At 47.8% G+C, this 19,521-nt stretch overlaps 1 protein-coding gene across 3 annotated transcripts in view; it reads left to right on the plus strand.

Moving 5' to 3' along the window:
* The window catches only part of PITPNC1 (phosphatidylinositol transfer protein cytoplasmic 1), a 265,782-nt gene that overhangs the window by 164,221 nt on the left and 82,040 nt on the right, over positions 1-19,521 (plus strand). For all 3 annotated transcript variants that reach the window (XM_044247596.1, XM_044247595.1, XM_044247597.1), the window contains one exon: positions 12,756-12,827. In XM_044247596.1, the coding sequence (XP_044103531.1) occupies positions 12,756-12,827 (72 nt within the window). The remainder of the gene's footprint in view (positions 1-12,755; positions 12,828-19,521) is intronic.

The raw sequence follows: 19,521 nt of genomic DNA on the forward strand, positions 1-19,521 counted from the left end.
TCTTTCAGGTCGCACTGCTCTTTTTGGCCACCTTTTTCTTCCCATGCAGCATATATTCAGGGAAGTCATTCTGATTCATTCTCATTCCTATAATTTACATGAAATCCCTTTCTCCTTCTCTTTGCTTTAAGATAGTAATAATAATAATAAGAGTAATTATTATTATTATTATTCCTCCTCCTCCTCTTGCTTGTCCCCCCCTTCTCTTCCTCCCCACCCCACCCCCGCTGCCACCTTGGAACCCAAGAACCCAGTGGAACCTAAAATCTCCCCTTACTTCCTATGTAGCTTTCCCTGCATGATGACTAAGATTCTGAGTCAGCGGGAAGGACAGCTAGACATACACCTTCTTCAAATTGGTGTGTGTGTGTTGGGGTGGGGGGCGCTTGGGTAGCCCAGTTGGTTAAGCATCTCCCTTCGGCTCAGGTCATGATCCCTGAGTCCCGGATCAAGCCCGTGTTGAGCTCCTCACTTGATGGGGAGTCTGCTTCTCCCTCGCCAACCCCCCTCCACCAATAAATGTCTGTCAGATCGGGAGGATGAAACGTCCTGATGAAGAATAAAGGAAGTTGGAAGGTACTTTAAGGTCTAGATGTCTCCTAACTGCCTTTACATACAGGTTGACCCCCACCCCCATAGTCTACTCTTTTACAAATAGCACAGTTTGTAGCCCCAGAGTCCAAAAAGATAGTAAATCCCAAATCCTAGACTGGATCACACTAGCCCTGTGGAATATTCTGGATGTAAGTCTCCTGCTGGTGAAAGTTGGAAACATTTGCAAGTTCATTTTTATTAATGATCCCAGCTCAAGCTGAAATACCCTGTATGGCCTTGGAGTACATTTAATATGATAATATAGACTATAGTACCAGAGAATCAATGTCTTCAGGGGAATTCCATTAGAGAAAAGGTCAAGTCTATATCGGGTTTAATGTTCATTGATAGCAGAGGACACGTGTGCATGGAGACAGAACAAGATGGCCAGAGGGGAATGCACTGAGTTCTAGATAAAAGCGAAAAGAAAATGATCTTCGGAAAGTCTGTAAACACTTCATGTACCCCAAGCCAGCTTCTCAACTGTTCCGTTTAACATTCTTGTTTCCAAGCCTCCTTGGAAAGTTTGTCCTCAGACGTGGAAGAATTCTGCCTGATGACCAGGAATAAAATGTGAAGTTATTGAGGTCAATCATTGCTTTTATCAAACATGGCTTGTCTCAGTCCGGGAGGTTCCATGGATATGCCTCAGCAGCCATCATGTCCCTATATAACACTTTATTTATAGAAGGACCTCCAGTGCCATTTAAAAAGCATTTTGAGCTATAGAACCCCATCCCCTCTCAGATCCTTCCTCATCCTGGAACTCTGTGAACAAGTGTGAGGGATGAGACAGGAACCACTTGAAAAAGCTATTTCCCAAACTTCCCACACTTGCACCTCCTCCATTTTCTCAACCATGCTCTTTATAATATGTTCCCCTTTCAGTTAAAGTGGACTCAAGAGAATTTTTTAGAATGCCTGTGACTTCCATTAGATCCCATATAGTTACTTGGGGAACTCATGGATGTGTTCATTTACTTCTTTATTGGATTTGAATTTTTTCCCTGCTTACTGAAAAAGTAGATGTTTATTATAAAATACAAGCATTATAAAAATGTATATCGTGGGAAATGAAAGGACCTCATGATTTCTACTGCTGTCCTCCATGAGAATATTTTGGTGTCTTTCTCCATGTTTTCTGCACATATACTAATGTGCTTTTTTTTTTTTTTTAATTTTATTTTATTTATTTGTCATAGAGAGAGAAGCGAGAGCAAGCATAGGCAGACAGAGTGGCAGGCAGAGGCAGAGGGAGAAGCAGGCTCCCCGCCAAGCAAGGAGCCCGATGTGGGACTCGATCCCAGGACGCTGGGATCATGACCTGAGCTGAAGGCAGCCGCTTAACCAACTGAGCCACCCAGGCGTCCCTAATGTGCTTTTTTTTTATCATGCTTTTCTTTCCTTTTTACAAAACTAGATCCTCCTCTTTTACTCTTTGCTTTTTTTTTAAAAAGATTTTATTTTATTATTATTTTTTAAGCTTTAATTTATTTATTTGGAGAGAGAGAGAACCCCATGCTGGGGTGGGGTCCACAGGGAGAGAGAATCTTCAGCAGACTCCCCACTGCTCGAGGAACCTGATGTGGGACTTGATCTCATGACCCTGCGATGATGACCTGAGCCAGAACCAAGAGTCCTAACGCTCAACCAACTGAGCCACCCCAGTGCCCCTTTAAGATTTTATTTTTCGTAATCTCTGTACCCAGTGTGGGCCTCAAACTCACAACCGGGAAATCAAGAGTCACACGCTCCACTGACTGAGCCAACCAGGTGCCCCATAATTTGGTTTTTAATGGCTTTGGAGTTCTCCATAATGTCCTTAACCAGCCCTCTACTGGCAGACTTGGGTTGCTTCTGTGTCTTTCATAGGACCAAAAGTACAGTGATGAATATTTTTTCATACGTAATATTTTTTATACCTGAGAATTTATGCCCTTCCTTGAATCCTGAGCAGGATTTTGAATGCACTTCACAGCAGGAATTAACTTAAGCCATCATATTTAAAATCAATTTTTGAAAATGATTGTATTTGAAGGGTACTAGGATATTTTGGCATTTAAAGGAATACCACTGTGAATTTCTTAAATGAATAATTATTTCCCCAGTGTGTCTTTTGAGTAAATGGTTCTTTTTCTTCCTCAGGCTCGTTTGAAGCAGGGCATATCTGTCATTTGGCAGGTGTACACAGCCATATTTGCTTTGCTCTCAGTGGCCACAGGATACACCGAGAAGCAAACCCTATGCCTTTGTCACCATCACCCCTGACTGAGCCCTCAGCTCCACTAGAAACACTCGTGTGATTTCCTAACGCTCAAGAGGCAGCTAGTCGTAGGGTCACGAGCTTGAACTTCCAAGCCAGACAGCTTGGGCTGCGTCTCAGCTCCATCACGTAAATGGGATGTGATTTGGGCCGATGACGTCTTACCTGTGAGACAAGGGTGATAATCGTACATCCCTCCTAGAGCCGTGTGAGGGTTAAGGGTTGAGAAAGAATTACTGTTTATCCAATACTTGGAATGGTACCATACTGCTGTCATCGTTATCTCAGTGTTACGTCATGTCTGTCTCAGGCTGGACATGAGGAATGTTGACTGTGGTTACCTTGCAACATCATTTTGACCCAAAGATAATACCAAAACTTCCCTGGGTTAAGAAACATCATCATTTTGACCCAAAGACATATCAAGACTTCCCTGTGGTTACCTTGCATCATCATTTTTGACCCAAAGGTAATACCAAAACTTCCCTGGGTTAAGAAACACCTGGGTGGGTCTGTCAATTAAGCATCCAGCTCTTGAACTCTGCGCAGGTCTTGACTTAGGGTCGTGGGTTCAAGCCCCGCCTTAGGCTCCGTAATGGGTGTTGACAAACCTGTGTAAAACCTAGAGCCTGCCTACCCCGCTGGTGAGAATGTGAAATGCTGTTGTCAGTTTGGAAAACCACCTCGCTCTTCCTCAGAAGGTTAAACATAAAGTTACCATATGGCCTAGCATTCTTTCTCTGGGTATATACCCTACAGAAATGGAAACATGTGTCTCTACAAAAACTTGGCAAGAACGATCATGGCACATTCTTAGTAATAGCGGGAAAGTAGAACAAATGTCCGTCAGCTGATGAGTGGATCAAGTTTAAGATGGTATGTCCATGCAGTGGAGTACTGCTCTGCCATGGAAAGGATGCTAAATCAGAGAATCCAGACACAAAATACCGCACATGATGTGACTTCATTTGTATGAAATGTTCAGAGGATACAGATCGGAGAGTGAGAAAGTTAGATTAGGGGTTGCTTAGGGCCTGGGGGATGGGGAGGTGAGAATGGGGAGTGACTGCTCAGAGTATGGGGCTTTTTCTTGGGGGTAAAGAAATTATTCTAAAATCACATTGTGTTAACGGTTACACAGCTCCATGAATATACTAAGAACCACTGCCTGTAGACTTGAAATGGTCAATAATATGCGATTTGAAAAAAAGCTATTTAAAAAAGAAAAAAACAGGGGGGCCTTGGTGGCTCAGTCAGTTAAACATCTGCCTCTGGCTCAGGTTGTGATCCCAGGGTCCTGGGATCGAGCCTTGCGTCAGGCTGCTTGCTCAGCGGGGAGCCTGCTTTCCCCTCTCCCTCTGCCTCTCCCCCTGTTCATGCTCTTTCTTGCTCGCTCTCAAATAAAAAGTAAAATCTTTAAAAAAAAAAAAAAAAAAAAGAATGGAAAAATCAAGTCCTGGCTTCAGGGGTGGGCTCTGGGGGCGCCACTGACTTTCCGAGAGCACATCATCAGTCCAGGGGCCTGGAGTCCATTTTTAACAGGCGCACCATGAGGCATCATTCAGAAAGTTTTAGAAATCTACTGTGAGAGGAAGCAAAGGGGATTTTTACTTTACTTTGTAAACTGATGTAGGGCAGGATCAATACGCTTTTAGCTCATGGTTTTCCTCAAGCTCCGGGAGCTGAGGGAGGACGGCATGACCATAATGGTGTTCCTTGTCGTGAACGGTGCTCATTTCTTCCAGAAGTCTGGCCGCTGCCACGCCTGGAAGGTGCAGGCCACCCTCTGGAGAGCCTCAGACTGGACTCCCCAGGTCCGGTCTCTACCGCCCCCATCCCCTCTCCCCGTGCACGTGCGGGGCCTGCAGAATGGGCTTCCAGCACCCCCCGCCAGAAACTATGAAATTCCCACGGGCTTGCCCCTTTCTCTTTAAGACTTGCTTACATCTAGTTTTCTTCTCGTAAGTGTTTCTTATTGCCATAGCAACCCTAATCAATCACCGGACTAAAAATAGCTCTTTCATGTTTCCGAAGCATGTCTGTAGTGAATTGACAATCCAGCCCCGCCGTGCTTGTTGCCCGGGCCGCTCCCCTTTCCCGACACCGGCCCCGGGAGTGCTGGGTCTGGAAATGACTGTTTGCATCGGGCCAGGTACTCCACTGGATTTTCCTGGCCTTCTCCTTCCCGGCCGCAGAGTCTCTCATCACTTCCCAGAGACACAAGCCCGCATGCTCCCGTGTTCCGCAGAGAACCCTCGCTTTCCTGCGCACTTGGCTTCGGGTGCTGGGAGTTTCCCAAGTGCGGGGTAATGGCCGTGGCCACCATTGCCGGTGGAGGCCGATGGAAGCTGCGTGCGTGGCTGCTGGGTCCAGAAGAAGCTGCTTGTAGCAGGAGCAGATGCTAGCGGCCCTCGTGAGACTTTTCTGGCTCTGGAGGATCTAAGCTAGAAAATCAAAGAGGAGATGACAGGAGAGCTTTGCCTCGTGTCTCTCATGTCCCCGTGACACTGCTACTATTTTTAGGGCGTTAGGGGGCAAAACAAACCCTGCATGGAATAAAGTGAGTATCAGGGACAATTCTCCTGGCCGAGCTGCTTTTCTAGTCAAGAAGAGAGAGGGGGGAAGAAAAGATTCTTCCTGAGAAAGAAGATTCCAGATCTTGAATGGGCCCAGGGGAGGAAGGCAAGCAGGGAGGGGCTGACGTGACTCATGAGGTCCCCCCGGGCTCCAGGGGATTCGGGCACGTTATTGCCTCTCTCCCTGCTTCATCTTCCTGCTCTGGAGTCACTGCCCTGGTCTTCCGCCTGAAGCAGGGTCATCTCAGGGGACCCCTGGGGCTCCCAGATGCTGGTGGGTTTTTTTTTTTTTTTTTTTGGATGCTATTTCTCAACTTGTCTGAGCCTTGGTTTTTGTAATAAGGCTGAGTGAATGAGAAGGAATAAAGCCTTTTACGTCTAGGAAAGAAGGGAGTCCACAGGGATCTTGTTGCCCGGCCTGAAGTTGGCAGGGGGTCGAAGAAAGCAGAATAGAGGTCGGGGGAGCAAGCCCTGCCCACAGAAGCAGGAGCTGCTTCAGGCGTTAGGAAGGACAAAGACAGGGAGAGGACGATCCCACACGTCCTCAACAGCACTGCGGGGCAGGAGGCAGAGTGAGGCCAGGACAGCGTAAATCTGCTCTGTGGTGTGGCCCCCACATCTTGGGAAGGACCCGTCGTCAGGTGTCCTCTTGTTGCCACCACCCCTACAAGTCCACATTCTCCCCGCGTGACCGTGCGTGTGTGCAGGGAGGATCTTCCCACCCCAGCCTTTTCCTTCCCACAGAGCCCGTGGGATTCCACGGGCAGGGTTGCAGTGTGGGCTGGGTACCCGTCCCACCAGCCGCTGCCTGGCCCTTTGCTTGATCATTCCATCTTCACGCCACAGTGATGCGGTTGGTACCGTGTCCATTTTGTGGAGGAGAAGACTGAGGCTTGGAGGGATCAAGGAATTTCCTCGGAGTCACGGAGTTTGTGAGGAAAGCAGCTGGGCTTCGAACTAAGGTCTCTTTCACGCCAAAGCCTGTGCTCTTTCTACCGGATTCCTGCTTCCTGTGGGCGAGGCGGGTCCTGCCCCATTGGGACACCTGCCCGTGGCAAGCTCAGTGCCATCGGTTACTGGCAGACGTCACTCTGGGCCATAAGCAGTGTCATCGACAAACCCGCCGACTTCCGCAGCCGGAGCTACTAAGTTAGACGAGCACAAATCCCCCGTTTTCCTGAGACCTTTGCAGACTGCCACGGAGCGATTTTTTTACGCAAATGAAAGCCAAATGGGTGATTCTTGAGGTTAGGTGCTCTTATTGGTTTTCCTGTCGCTGCACAACAAATTTCCCACAAACTTAGCCACTTCAGACACAAATGTATTATCTCAGAGTGTCTGCCGGGCCCAGGTTAGCTAGGTCGTGGCTCAGAGTCTCCCAGTCTCATCTGAGACGCGGGGTCCTTTTTTAGGCTCCCTGGTTGGCGGGTTTCAGTTTGTTGCTGTTATAGGACCGAAGTCCAGTTTTCTAGTTGGCTGGCCTCCAGGGGTCTTTCGCAGCATCTGGAAACTTCCCTGGCGCTAGCCCCATGGCCGTCTCCCCACGTGGCCGCTTACTTCTTCCAGAGCAGCCAGAATCTCAGCTTCTTCAAAAAAGAATTCATATAATGTAGTATCATCTGATTGCCTTGGTAATCTAATCAAAGGGCACTATCCCATTATTTTCAAAGGTCTTACCCACACTTTGGGGGGAGGGATTGGGCTAGGTGTATATCCCAAGGGCTGAGAGTCTTTTTTTTTTTTCTTTTTTAAGATTCTATTTATTCATTTGGCAGACAGAGATCACAAGTAGGCAGAGAGAGAGGAAGGGAAGCAGGCTCCCTGCTAAGCAGAGAGCCTGACACGGGGCTCGATCCCGGGACCCTGAGATCATGACCTGAGCCTAAGGCAGAGGCTTTAATCCACTGAGCCACCCAGGCACCCCCCCAAGGGCTGAGAGTCTTGGGGGCCCCCTGAGAATTCTGCCTGCCATGAGTATTTTAGTCTTTCTATGAGCCAAACGGGACTTCAGGCGTTCAGTGCTCCCAAGTAACTGTGCCTTAGAGAGCACGGGAATCTTCTGAATCCCTTGACACCTTCCAGTTGTACCAGTGGATGAAACTCCTAGTTTCTCCCTTCAGGAGAGACACATTCCAGTTGGTTGTGTCAAGGTTCCCAATTCGGTCTTCTGCTCCCACACTCCTGACGGTTCCTTCAGTGGCATGGAATCCCCCTTCTTGGTGTAAATGTGTCCGAATCTTCAGGGGATAGGACATGTTTGGAGGAAGTCCAAGGTTGGAAGGTGGGGTTCCTTTGAGATAGCTGAGGGTGCCCAGGAGAGATAGGATACTCTGGCTAGAACATAGCCCTTAGTCACAGAAAGCAGAACTGAAACAGAAACTTTCAGACTGGAATGTCTGGGGGACTTGTGGCAGTGACGGCAGAGAGTGGGGAAGAATCCCCCTGAGGGAAAGGTTGCAGCTTATCTTCTGATGGGTGAGCCAGACACAGAGCCAGCTGTGGAGATGTGAAAAGGAGATAAGTGTGTGACAAAGGTACAAACAGAAGGCTCCCTGTGCACAGGGGATCATCATTCTGACGTGGCGTGTGAGATGGTCTGTGGGTGAGATTTAGGAAGGAGGCTTCAGGCTGAAAATGCGGTGGGCAGAAAAGAAACATGGCGGTCAGATGTGTTCCAGGGACTGGGGAGTGGTCTTCTGGGACAGACTGGGAGGAATATAGGGCAGAGCCATAAAGAAAATTAGGGTATCAACAGAGGATTCTAGGTTTTGCTTTTAAGGAGGGAAGCTGACCCAGCAGGATTTGGGCTTTCATTGGATGTGATGGGTGAGTGTAGTGGGTTCAATGGTGTCCCCTCAAAATTCATGCCCCCTGGAACTTTTGAGTGTGACCTTTTGGAAATAGGGTCTTTGCAGATGTAATTAGCTTCAGACCTTGAGATCCAAGATGAAATCACACTAGGAATAGGAAGGGCCTAAATCCAGTAACTGGTAGCTTATAAAAAGAGGACACCCAGGGAAAAGAAGGTGATATGAAGGTGCAGGAAGAGGTTGGAGCAGCCACAAACCAAGGGACACCTGGGGCCACCAGAAGCTTGAAGAGACAGGGAAGGGTTCTCCCTGGACCCTTCAAAGGGAGCAGTACGTTGTCAACACCTTGATTTTAGACTTCTGGCTTCCAGAACTTAGGGTGATAAGCCACACCGCTCATAGCCATTTGTTATGGCGGCCCTCGGGTGAGCGTATGGGGCAGGAGAACATTTGAACTCAGTGTGGACCTTCCAGTTTGGATGCTGCAGGACCCTTGTTGGGGATGGCCGGTGGGTAGCTGGACATGTGAGAAGAGCAGGTGGCCTTAGAGAGATCAGCCTGAACGTGGTCGCAGGAAAGTGAGGGGCAGGTGAGATCACCAAGGGAGGGGGTTCAGAGCAAGAAAATAGGGCAGAGGGCAGACCCTAGGAGACCCCTCCACTGAAGGTGGCATTCTTGGCTCATGTTAAACAGTGTAGAGAGTTCCTCAGGGTGTGGACAGGGAAGCAGTGCTGGTTTGAAAATTTTTTGACACTCGATCATTTCCATACCCTGCTGCTCTGGTTGAGAAGAGGGAGAGGTAAATAAAGGACAGACAGGAAGCATGGGCTACTCTTTTTTTTGTTTTGTTTTTTAAAGATTGCATTTATTGACTTGACAGAGATAGTGAGAGAAATCATGCACAAGCAGGGGGAGTAGCAGGCAAAGGGAGAGGTAGACTCCCCACTGAGCAAGGAGCCCAATGCAGGACTATATCCCAGGACCCTAGGATCATGACCTGAGCCGAAGGCAGATGCTTAACCTGCTGAGCCACCCAGGCGTCCCCATCTGCTACTCTCTTAACAGAGTTAGACTGTGGACACAAGGAGACATGCCATTAATTGTAGATGAAGGAAGGAACATCCATGAAGGAACTTGATACCCGTATTTTAGGAATATGACACTTTTCACGATGTTTTTTAGACTGCAGGAAGGAAACCAGGAGAAATTGCAAATAATCGATGAAACAGGTTTCCAGAGAAGAGACTTACAAATATTTTTTTGTTGTGCATCTGCTATGTGCCAGGCACTGTGCTGGGGTTTGCCAGAATGATCTTACTGATCTTCTCAACACTCCTATGGAGTAGAGAAGGGTGGTCCCCGCTCTGTAATTTGCTCAAGGCCAGATTTGAGCCCTGGTCTGTTGCTCTCTGTCTCGGTTCTCGTTACATGATTTTCCACTGGAATGCAGAAAGCAGCGTCTTTCTCTGATTCACAAAGAAGAAGCAGCAGCATAAAGAAATGAGCAGATCTGCAGTGGAAGAGAGGGAAGTTCTGGGTGTTTCTGTCACATGGTCTTACCAAACTATGAGTTAAAATTATCCGCTGTAAGAGAGGAAGAAGGAAGCCCAGGGGGTCTAGAGAAGGGAAGGGATTCAGGATAACCTCAGAAGCCAGCCAGGAGGAATGAAAAACCTTGGTTAATCGCTAAGACTCGACTAGGATTAGTGGCCTGGGTTTTTAGGGCAGCTAACGTGTGTTGGGTGAGCAGAACCAGATCTCAAGATGGACTTCTAGCCAGAAAGATTTTAGTGACAGCTCTGAAAATGCTCTAGGCCAGATGTCGTCCTGATTTTAACACCACACCTCCACGGCTTGGAGAACCAACCCCTGGATATCCCAAGGCGATGATCAGTCCCAAACCCCTGCTCCACGAAAAGACCCTGACCAGCCTAGAGTGGACCTGTCCCATCCGTGTATCCCCTTACAGCCCCCCAACCCCGCCCCCTAGCCAAACCAGGTGTGCTCCCAGCCTCTGGCAGGGTTACCATTTCTGATATGAAAATAACCTAAGTCCTTGACTCAAAAAAATAACAGCATCTGGTAATTTGCATACAAGTTTTGCATTTCATATTTGGGCTTAATATCCAAATGCGAAAATTCATTTTGTTCGACCTTAGTTAAGTGGTTTAGGGTTCAAGCGATAAAAACTCCTCGTGGAGTGCTCCATTCTGATGCAGTCAAACTCAGCTCCCCGCCCAGGACGACTGTCCTCCTGCCATCTGGCGCTGTCCCCGCCCTGCACTGATCCTCCTGTGAATTATGGGTTAAAAAGGACCAATCAGTTTGCCGGAAGGCTTGATATTTTTAAAAGGGTCTCAGGAGGTGCACCTGCCCAAGTTTCCATGTCAAGAGCTTCTGCCGTGGGCCTCTGAGCCCCTCCGATTCCTCCAATGTCTTGATTCTTGATGAGCAGCCCCGCCTTGGACGTCCCCGGGACCACGTGTGTGTGTGTGTGTGAGGGCAGCAGCTGTGAAGTGAGAGTTTTGAGAGGACACAGCAGAGAAGGTGTTAATAATCACAGAGCTTCATTCTCCTTAAAGACAATTACTGGGATTGATTGTTTCTGTGTTTCCTTAGTCACGGTTCAGCTTGCTTGTTTGACTTGGATTAAGACAGATGAATGCCGAGTGCACACAGTGCCGTGATGTCAGAATTATCAATGGCACGTCCAGGGCCTCTGCTTCCTCCTACACATGCTGCTAGGGTTCTCAGCTGCGCTGAAAGGGGATCCTGGACTAGGGGGCGATGAAGCACATGGGGCGAAGTATTGTAGACTTCTGAATTTTAGCTAATGCACGCTGTTTTCTTCCCATGTGCGGGGTAATGAGGTGGTTTTCCAGTGAAAGCTGGCACCTACATCCCCCTGGAAGGCTTGCCAAACACAGATGCCTGGGGTGGGGTGGGGGGGCGCCTGGTGGCTCAGTTGGTTAAGCGTCAACTTCTTGACTTCAGCTTATGTCTTGATTGGCTTAGGTCATGATATTAGGGTCGTGAGATCGAGCCCCATGTCAGGCTCTGTGCTCAGTAGGGAGTCTGCTCGAGGATTCTCTTTCTGCCCCCCTCCCCCGCGCTTTCTAATAAATAAATAAATCTTGAAACACACACACACACACACACACAGATGCCTGAGCCTCTTCCCTAGACCTTCTGACCCAGTGAGTACAGGGTTGGGCCCAAGAATTTGCATTTCTCGCTGGTTCTAGAACGCTGCTGCTGTAGCGGTTTTGAACACTCCACTTTGAAAACCAGCGGGATAGTGATGAACAGCATGGACACGGGGACCAAGGCCACCAGCCTTATAATCTGGACATGACTGTTTATGAGCTGTGTGATCGTGGGCCATTTACTCAACCTCTCTGTGTCCCTGTTCCCTCATCTTGAAAGCAGGGATCATCATGGTATACCTACCTCATGGCATGTTTACGAGGAATAAATGAACGAGAACTTGAACGCACTTGGACCAGCGCGTGGTATATGGAATACGTGTTCCATGTGTGTTGGATAAATCAGTAAAGGAGCCAGACTCAGGATTGTGGGTGTATCAGCCAGTCTCATTTCTCTGACACCTGCAGCTCCCAGTGGAGTTGCTGGGTCATTTTCCCCATTAGCCTTCAATCCCATCTCTTGTGGCCAGGAAAGTGAATGCCCAGCAGGAGGGAGGTTACATCAACAGCCATCAAAATCCTCTTCTCAGGCTACCTTAACCCTTAACATCTACTTAATACACAGACGGTGACTCATGAAGCCTGGACGACGGTAGGGCAGTGTGCTTTTGGGGTTTCTCTCCCCTGGGCTGCCAAAAAGGGGGGATGCCTTTTATGTCAAGCTCAGCTACAGCCTCATTCTGCGGACAGTCATTTGTTGAACACTTCCCCTGTGCCTAGCGGTTACGTGTTTTACACGTATGATTTGATTTAACCCTCAAAACGTTACTATATGCAATAATTATTACCCCCGTTTCCATGCTGCCAGGGATCAGAAAATTTAAATGATGTGACCCCGGTCACAGAGCTGCCAAGTGATAAACTCAAAACCAAAATCCGGGTGTGTCCAATGTCAATAATGTGTTATCTTAAAGTTCTCCTACCATATACCACCGCCCTAGCTGTCTATGCACATTGATATAAAGGTTAAGGCTGGGTCCCCAGGTACCCAGCAGCAGGCAGTAAGCACCCCAGAATTGGAACTGCCTGTTTCAGGGGTTTGCTTTTTGAAAGCCTGTCCGTAGGACTCAGAGAACGTACTCCTTTTGGAAATGGACAACTCTGGCCTGACTTCTGGGTACAAGTGTGTTCATGTTGCCAAAGGCGGCTTTCTTTCCGAATTTGGATATTGACCTAGTATCTTCACATTACTGATCGGGGGTAGAGCACCCAGCACCATGGTCAGGAGAGAGTCCAGAGATGTATGGTGAATGTGAAGAGAGGAAAAAATGGTATGCTAATGGAACTTTATTTTTTCCCCCCGTAGTGTTCCTTTCTGCCGAAATTCTCCATTCATATAGAAACCAAGTACGAGGACAACAAAGGAAGCAACGACCGCGTGAGTAGTGTGCCCGCCCCCCAACCCCCACCACCCTGGTTCCGTACTGTGCCCTCACCCTCTGGGCTCCGAGAGTTAGGACGGTTTCCCGGCCCCATGGGTGCTGAGGGCCTGCGGCAGGATCTGTGCCTGGGACTTTGGAGAAGCTCTGGCATTTGCTTTCTGGGGCAATTTCCCTATAATTTCTCCCTGGAATTTCTTTGTGGCCCAGCTTTCTTTCCAGCTTTGTGTCCTTTCTGCAGGCCTCTGTGCAGAAATCTTGGTGACCTAGAATGGTTGTCATTGGTGTATGAGGGGGAGGTGGGGACTTCGAACTCCAGGATTGCTTTCTGATCACTGGATTGAGCGTGCGTCTTCTCAGTGACTGTTAACATTTACTTGGAAAAATGATTATGGGGCGCCTGGGTGGCTCAGTCAGTTGAGTGTCTGCCTTTGCCTCAAGTCGTGATCCCAGGGTCCCGGGACCGAGCTCCATGTTGGGCTCCCCCCTCAGCGGGGAGTCTCCTTCTCCCTCTGCCCCTCCCCCTGCTCATGCTCTCTCAAATAAATGAAACCTTAAAAAAAGAATAGAAAAGAAAAATGAGGGCGCCTGGGTGGCTCAGTGGGTTAAGCCTCTGCCTTCGGATCCCTTCAGGTCCTGGGATCGAGCCCCCCATCGGGCTCTCTGCTCAGCAGGGAGCCTGCTTCCCTTCCTATCTCTCTGCCTGCCTCTCTGCCTGCTTGTGATCTCTGTCTGTCGAATAAATAAATAAAATCTTTAAAAAAAAAAAAAAGAAAGAAAAATGAACACTATCAAATATCTGTGTACATCCTGTATGGATTTTCTGAACTATGCTTATGTTCACATAAGTACACTAATAGATATCCACATTAAAATAAGTGTACCTGTCCTGCAAAGTACTTACCTTATGGGACAAGCCAATTCTTTCCAGATTTCAGCCCCATACTTTATTAGTATTGGTGAGAATCCATCTTCTGACCTGGCTTTTACCCCAGCCTCTTTCGGTTGGGGTCATGTCTTTGGGAGTTACGTTCTCTTTGGGAGTGGATGTTTTGATGATTCAAGAGCCTCACCCCAAGATTGGGCTCTGGGTTCCATCAGGACCCACTGAGGGAAGAGCCTGGCTCTAGAGGCTACAGAGCTTTACCTATTCATCTCTCCTCCATTGACGTGTTCTGCGTTTGTGGAGAATGATGAAGATGGAGACTGTGTCATAATGGTCAAGAGAGCCTTTCCTGACGAGGTGACCTCTTTGGAGCCTTCCCAGAGCCCAGGGAATGCAGACCAGGATGCAGGAGGTCGTGGGGGCATCTAAGTGCCATGACGCAAGAGCTATAAGGACTCACAAACATCATCAACGCGAACTCGTTTTTCCAGGTGAAAACAGTCCCTGAAAAGAACTAAGAAACCCTTTCGAAAGAACCGTTTTTGGCCAGGCCTACATTATGGTTCTTTGTGTCAACATCTTCTAGAAATCTCTTCTAGAAAGTTCCTGCTTGGGATGCCTGGGTAGCTCAGTCGGTTAATCATCTGCCTTCGGCTCAGGTCGTGATTCCAGGGTCCTGAGATCCAGTCCCGCATTGGACTCCTTGCTTGGTGGGAGCCTGGTTCTCCCTATGCCTCTGCTTCTCCCCCTGCTCCTGTTCTCTCTCTCTCTCTCTCTCTCTCATTCTGTTAAGTAAATAAAGAAAGAAAATGTTAAAGAAAGAAAAAAAGAAAGTTCCTGCCTATGGCAGGAACAAATCCTTCCGGAAGGTACAGGTATATTTGTGGGGGAACACAGGTTGTCCTTTTCAAAGTGGAGTCTACCTGGACAGAGCTGGAGTGGCTCCCAGGGGGCGTCACTTAAGAACACGGTTTCACATCAGCTGGGTGTGGGAGGACACTCATTCCTTCACGCCGTTCTCAGCAAGGGCGTGTCGAGCACCTTCTCTGTTGAGTATTGAGTGTGTATCACGTCTCATACATGGTATTAAAAATGTAGACTCATTCCTCAAACTTCAGGTACTCGTAGCTTAGCTGGAGGAAAAACCAGCATAATAAATAAAGACATAGGGCACCTGGGTGGCACAGTTGTCAAGCATCTGCCTTCGGCTCAGGTCCTGATCCCAGGGTCCTGGGATCAAGTCCCGTGTCGGGCTCCCTGCTTGGCAGGAAGCCTGCTTCTCTCTCTCCCACAATTCCTGCTTGTGTTCCCTCTCTGGCTGTGTCTCTCTATGTCAAATGAATAAATAAAATTTAGAAGGAAAGAAAGAAAGAAAGAAAGGCAGACATAAGCACGATAGTGGGCTTCCCTCCGTTCAGCATAGAGTCGCCACTGCTAATCCCTCAGAGATGGAAAAAGCTTAAAAAGCGGCGTTCAGTTATGCAGTCCCCCCTTCCCTGTGGGGGACACATTCCAAGACCCCCAGTGGATGCCTGAAACCACAGATAATACCAAACCGTCCATACACCGGTTTCTGCTTACGTACCCCTACCTGTTATAAAGTTTAATTGATAAGTTGGGCACAGATAAGAGATTAACAGCAACAGCAATCAAACGGAGGAATTAGAACAAAATTCTAATACAGGAATAGGATCTCTCTCATTCTCTCAGAGCATCTCACTGCACCCTACTCCTCTTGTGACGATGGGAGGTGATGAAATACCCACGTGATGAGATGACGGTGGATGACGTAGGCAGAGTGTCGTACTGTCGGGGCTGCTGTTGACCTGCTGATGATAGGTCAGAAGGAGGTTCGTCTGCTTCCAGACCACAGTTGACCACACGTAACTGAATCCATGGAAAGCGAAATGCGGAGAAGGGGGTTTTGACTGTATTTGCAGGGACTGACTTGGCTGGTACCTGGTCACTTCATCTTCTTGAACTAAGTTAAGAAACCTGGAGGTTTCCCGGGGTCCGCAAACTACTTTTTTTGTAAATCAAGTTTTGATAGAACACAGCCACACTCATTTGTGTGTGATCGAAGGTGTTTTCCTGCTGTAACAGCAGAGATGCCTTCTTGCAGCTAAGCTCATATGGCCCCTTAACCCTAAACTGTTTACTGCCTGAAAAAAGTTTGCTGACCCCGGGTTGGAGAGACCCAAGTCAGAACAGCACCCAGCAGGTCTCAGAATTTGACCCAATCGATAGATGTCACCCGCTGTCCCAGGCGAATGCCTTCTCCAGAATTCCCGAACTTTCCAGGGGAGAGAAGAATGCAACTGGCTGGGATACTGGCCTTGGTCAGTTTAGGTTCCCCAACCGTTAGCATCCCTGAGTGGTTGATAACCTCGAGGAAAAGTTGAGGACCACATCCTCGTCAGCAGCCTGAAATAAGAGGTGCGTTGGTGGCCAACCACATCAAAACCTCAATGTCTAAAGGAATGTAACATCACCCTTAAACTTGAGCCCTTGTAAAATGACTTTCCTGGTTGGAAAATTAGCACACGGTTATCAAAACTTGGGAAATGCAAAAGAGCACCACTCTCCCCGCAAAAGAAAAGAAAATCCGATAGTTTTTCTGTAAGTCAGAGATTACTGCGGATGGCACATCATGGTACAGATCACTATAAGTTTTTTAGACAATTGTCCCACAACTGAATCTCATAGAATGCCATTTTTAACATATCCTGAAGTATCCTTCCCTGTATGATTTTATTATTTTTTTAAAGATTTTACTTATTTATTTATTTGACAGAGAGATCACAAGTAGGCAGAGAGGCAGGGGGGAAGCAGGCTCCCCACTGAGCAGAGAGCCGGATACGGGGCTCAATCCCAGGACCCTGGGATCATGACCTGAGCCGAAGGCAGAGGCTTTAACCCACTGAGCCACCCAGGCGCCCCTCCCTGTATGATTTTAAATGGCTGCACTGTATTCCATACTTAAGTGTACTCGCCAGACACTGGATACTGAAATGGGCTTGACCCTTTTAACGTTTTGATGTGGCTGAGGACCATCAAGGAAAGGCTGATACAGAGCAGACGTCCCTGAACTACGTTAACCGGTGCAGTCTGAAAACACAGCATGGGGAATGTTTTCAAATGTCTTTTAGTCTTTATAAACACATTCCCTTGCTTTTCTGTTTTTCCCTGAGGTTCTGACCTCACGAGTAGGTAAAACCTGCCCCATTGCAGAGGTGTGAGGACATGTGCAGGCTCACGGAGATTCTTATAGGTGGATAGGACCAGCGTGATCTTCTGGTATATTCTCTGCTCAGTTCAGCTGGTCCAGAAAAATGGACATGGTTGTCATTTCATTATCCTGTACCCCTTTGTGGTGGGCGCTAAGTTCTTTTCACTACTCTGGTAGAACCTTAAAATCCCAGGTTAGCCACCTGAAAGCCAGGATCTATGGTTGGCATCAACATCCTCCGTCCACATCCTCTGTCCGTGCTCTCGGAGATTTAATCTGGCCCATAAGAGAAGCGCGGAGCCCCTGGGTGCTGGTAGGTGGTCCTTGTCAAGACAGTTTGCTTCCTCTGGGAGAAATTCCAGCCCTTGTCCCCTGTGTTGCCTTCTTCTCCCCAGTTTACTGACTCTGAGACCACTCAGGGGCCCCACACCACATGGCGCCCAATTTGCCCACTTTCCCATCCCAGCCTCTGCCTGGCTCCACTCCATAGAACCCCAGGTCTTGCTTCAGAGGCCGCAGGGTCAGACAGACCAGCCCTGGCTTGATCAGACTTCTTGGCCAATTCTCCTTCCTCCAATTACCATATCCAAAAGCAGCTGTTGGGTCACCCACCTGCTTCGAGGTTGGTCCCAGGGAGGCGGAAAAGGAAGACTTCACTGGTTTTCGTTCACACTTGTTACTGCTTCAAAACCAGAGCATGGCAAATATGTATTTATGTAATAATGCTTTCGTTGTTAAAAGCCAACTTTGTCCAGGGGTTCAAAGCTAGAGCCTCAAGCAGATGGTGTGTGCTGGCACACTCTTTTTCTGTCCAGGGAGGAGTCCAGAGTTGTTGGTGGGAAGCAGAATTGCTAGAGAATGTTGTGCAGTAGTGGGTATTTCTCTGGTCTCATCGCTTTGCCAAATTATTTAATAAACTCAGTTTATTTCTTTGCATTTTCTGGGAGTATAGTCTTATCATTCAGCTAGCATCCTTCATACCGTTATCTGCATCCTGTTTCCTCCCCTACCTGCCAAAAACTTAATGAAACTGATGACGGACGATAAGAAGCAACAATTAAATTGAAAGACGCTAGTGATAATCATATTGATTAGTGATTGAAGAGAGTACATGTTGTTATCCCATTATCAATCACTGTACAAGTCATTTTTTAACATGACCCCATATCTAGTTTTTTAAAAAAATAGTAGTGGGATGACTAGCTATAAATATCTTCTCCTCGTTAAAATAAAACTCATATTTATGATTGTGAAAACCTGTAAGTTGTGATTACATTAACCAGGACACAGTGGGAAAGTTGTCTTAAATTGAAGCCCATTTATTTTGTGCACATAATAATGAGAATTATTTAGGTTTTAATTAGCACTGGGGAGGAGGGCACCATGCCAAGGTAGGGTTCTGTTGTTTGTCCGAGGCCATAAATCTAGATCTGGGAGAGAAGGTGTTTTGCACACGTGTGACAGCTGCTGCCGGGTTACTGTGGCTCCGTGGGGTTAATGGGGAGCAGACTCGCCTTTATTTCCTCTTCCAAACAACGTCAGCACCGTTTAAAGCAGTGGCTCTCAATCTCGGCTGCACATTGGAGTTACCTGAGAAATTTGAACAACAGCTCCTGGCTGAGTTCCATTCCTCTGGGATTCTCATTTCATTGGTCCTGGTGGCAGACTGGTCTCAACCAGCCAGCACACAGGAAGGATAGAACATCATCCCTCTAGGAATGCTGAATTCTCCAGTTGGAAGTGTCTGGAGCTTTACAGAGCCCATCCTCCAGTTAAAGGAGGGGAGATGGAAGCCACCACCCCGATTACTCCCATTCAGGGATCTAGATGGATGATTCTCGATGGCGACCACATAGTAAAGTCACTGGGAAGCTTTGGCCCTCATTGATGCCACTGTCCCAATCCCTGGGGTCCTGATTTCATCGGTCAGGGGTGGGGTCCAGGCAGTGGGATTTGTAAAGCTCCCCCAGGTGAATCTTAGAGATGTCAAGGCAGACAAGTATAGATTTAAAAGGAAATTAAGTGCTACTTAAACCGACTGTGAAGACTTAGGAAATCAGGGTCTCCCAATTTTTTCACTTCTTCATACCCCTGGAAACAGACTGGTTTACAGAAAGCATGTTTATATAACCACGAGCACCACACACACACACACACACACACACACACAGTAGAAGAGCCTTAGGGCACCATATTTATTCTTGTTTGGCCATTATTCCTCAGCAACAAAACTCCTCAGAGCAGATGGAAAGAATGTCCGGCTTAGTTCCTGGAAGTGTGAGTCTGTGTCCTTCACAAAGCTCTCCTTGGAGGCTCCCTGAAAGTGATATGTGGATCTGTTCAGTTTCTAATTGTAATCAAAGAACACAAAGTCGCTCTCTGTGAGACAGAAAGATCAGTATTGAGGTCCCAGCTGCGTGACCTTAGGCAATGGTTTCTTTATCAAGAAAAGAGAGTAAATAATGCTTGCGTCATGGTTTGGAGGATTCGGACAGGTTCATTTACCTGGAAACCCTTCATGAACTGTAAAGTACCATGAACATATTAGGTGCTGCTGCTTTTACGGTCATACCTGGGA

Source organism: Neovison vison, chromosome 5 (genome assembly GCF_020171115.1).
Source record: "Neovison vison isolate M4711 chromosome 5, ASM_NN_V1, whole genome shotgun sequence".
Lineage (NCBI taxonomy): Eukaryota > Metazoa > Chordata > Mammalia > Carnivora > Mustelidae > Neogale > Neogale vison.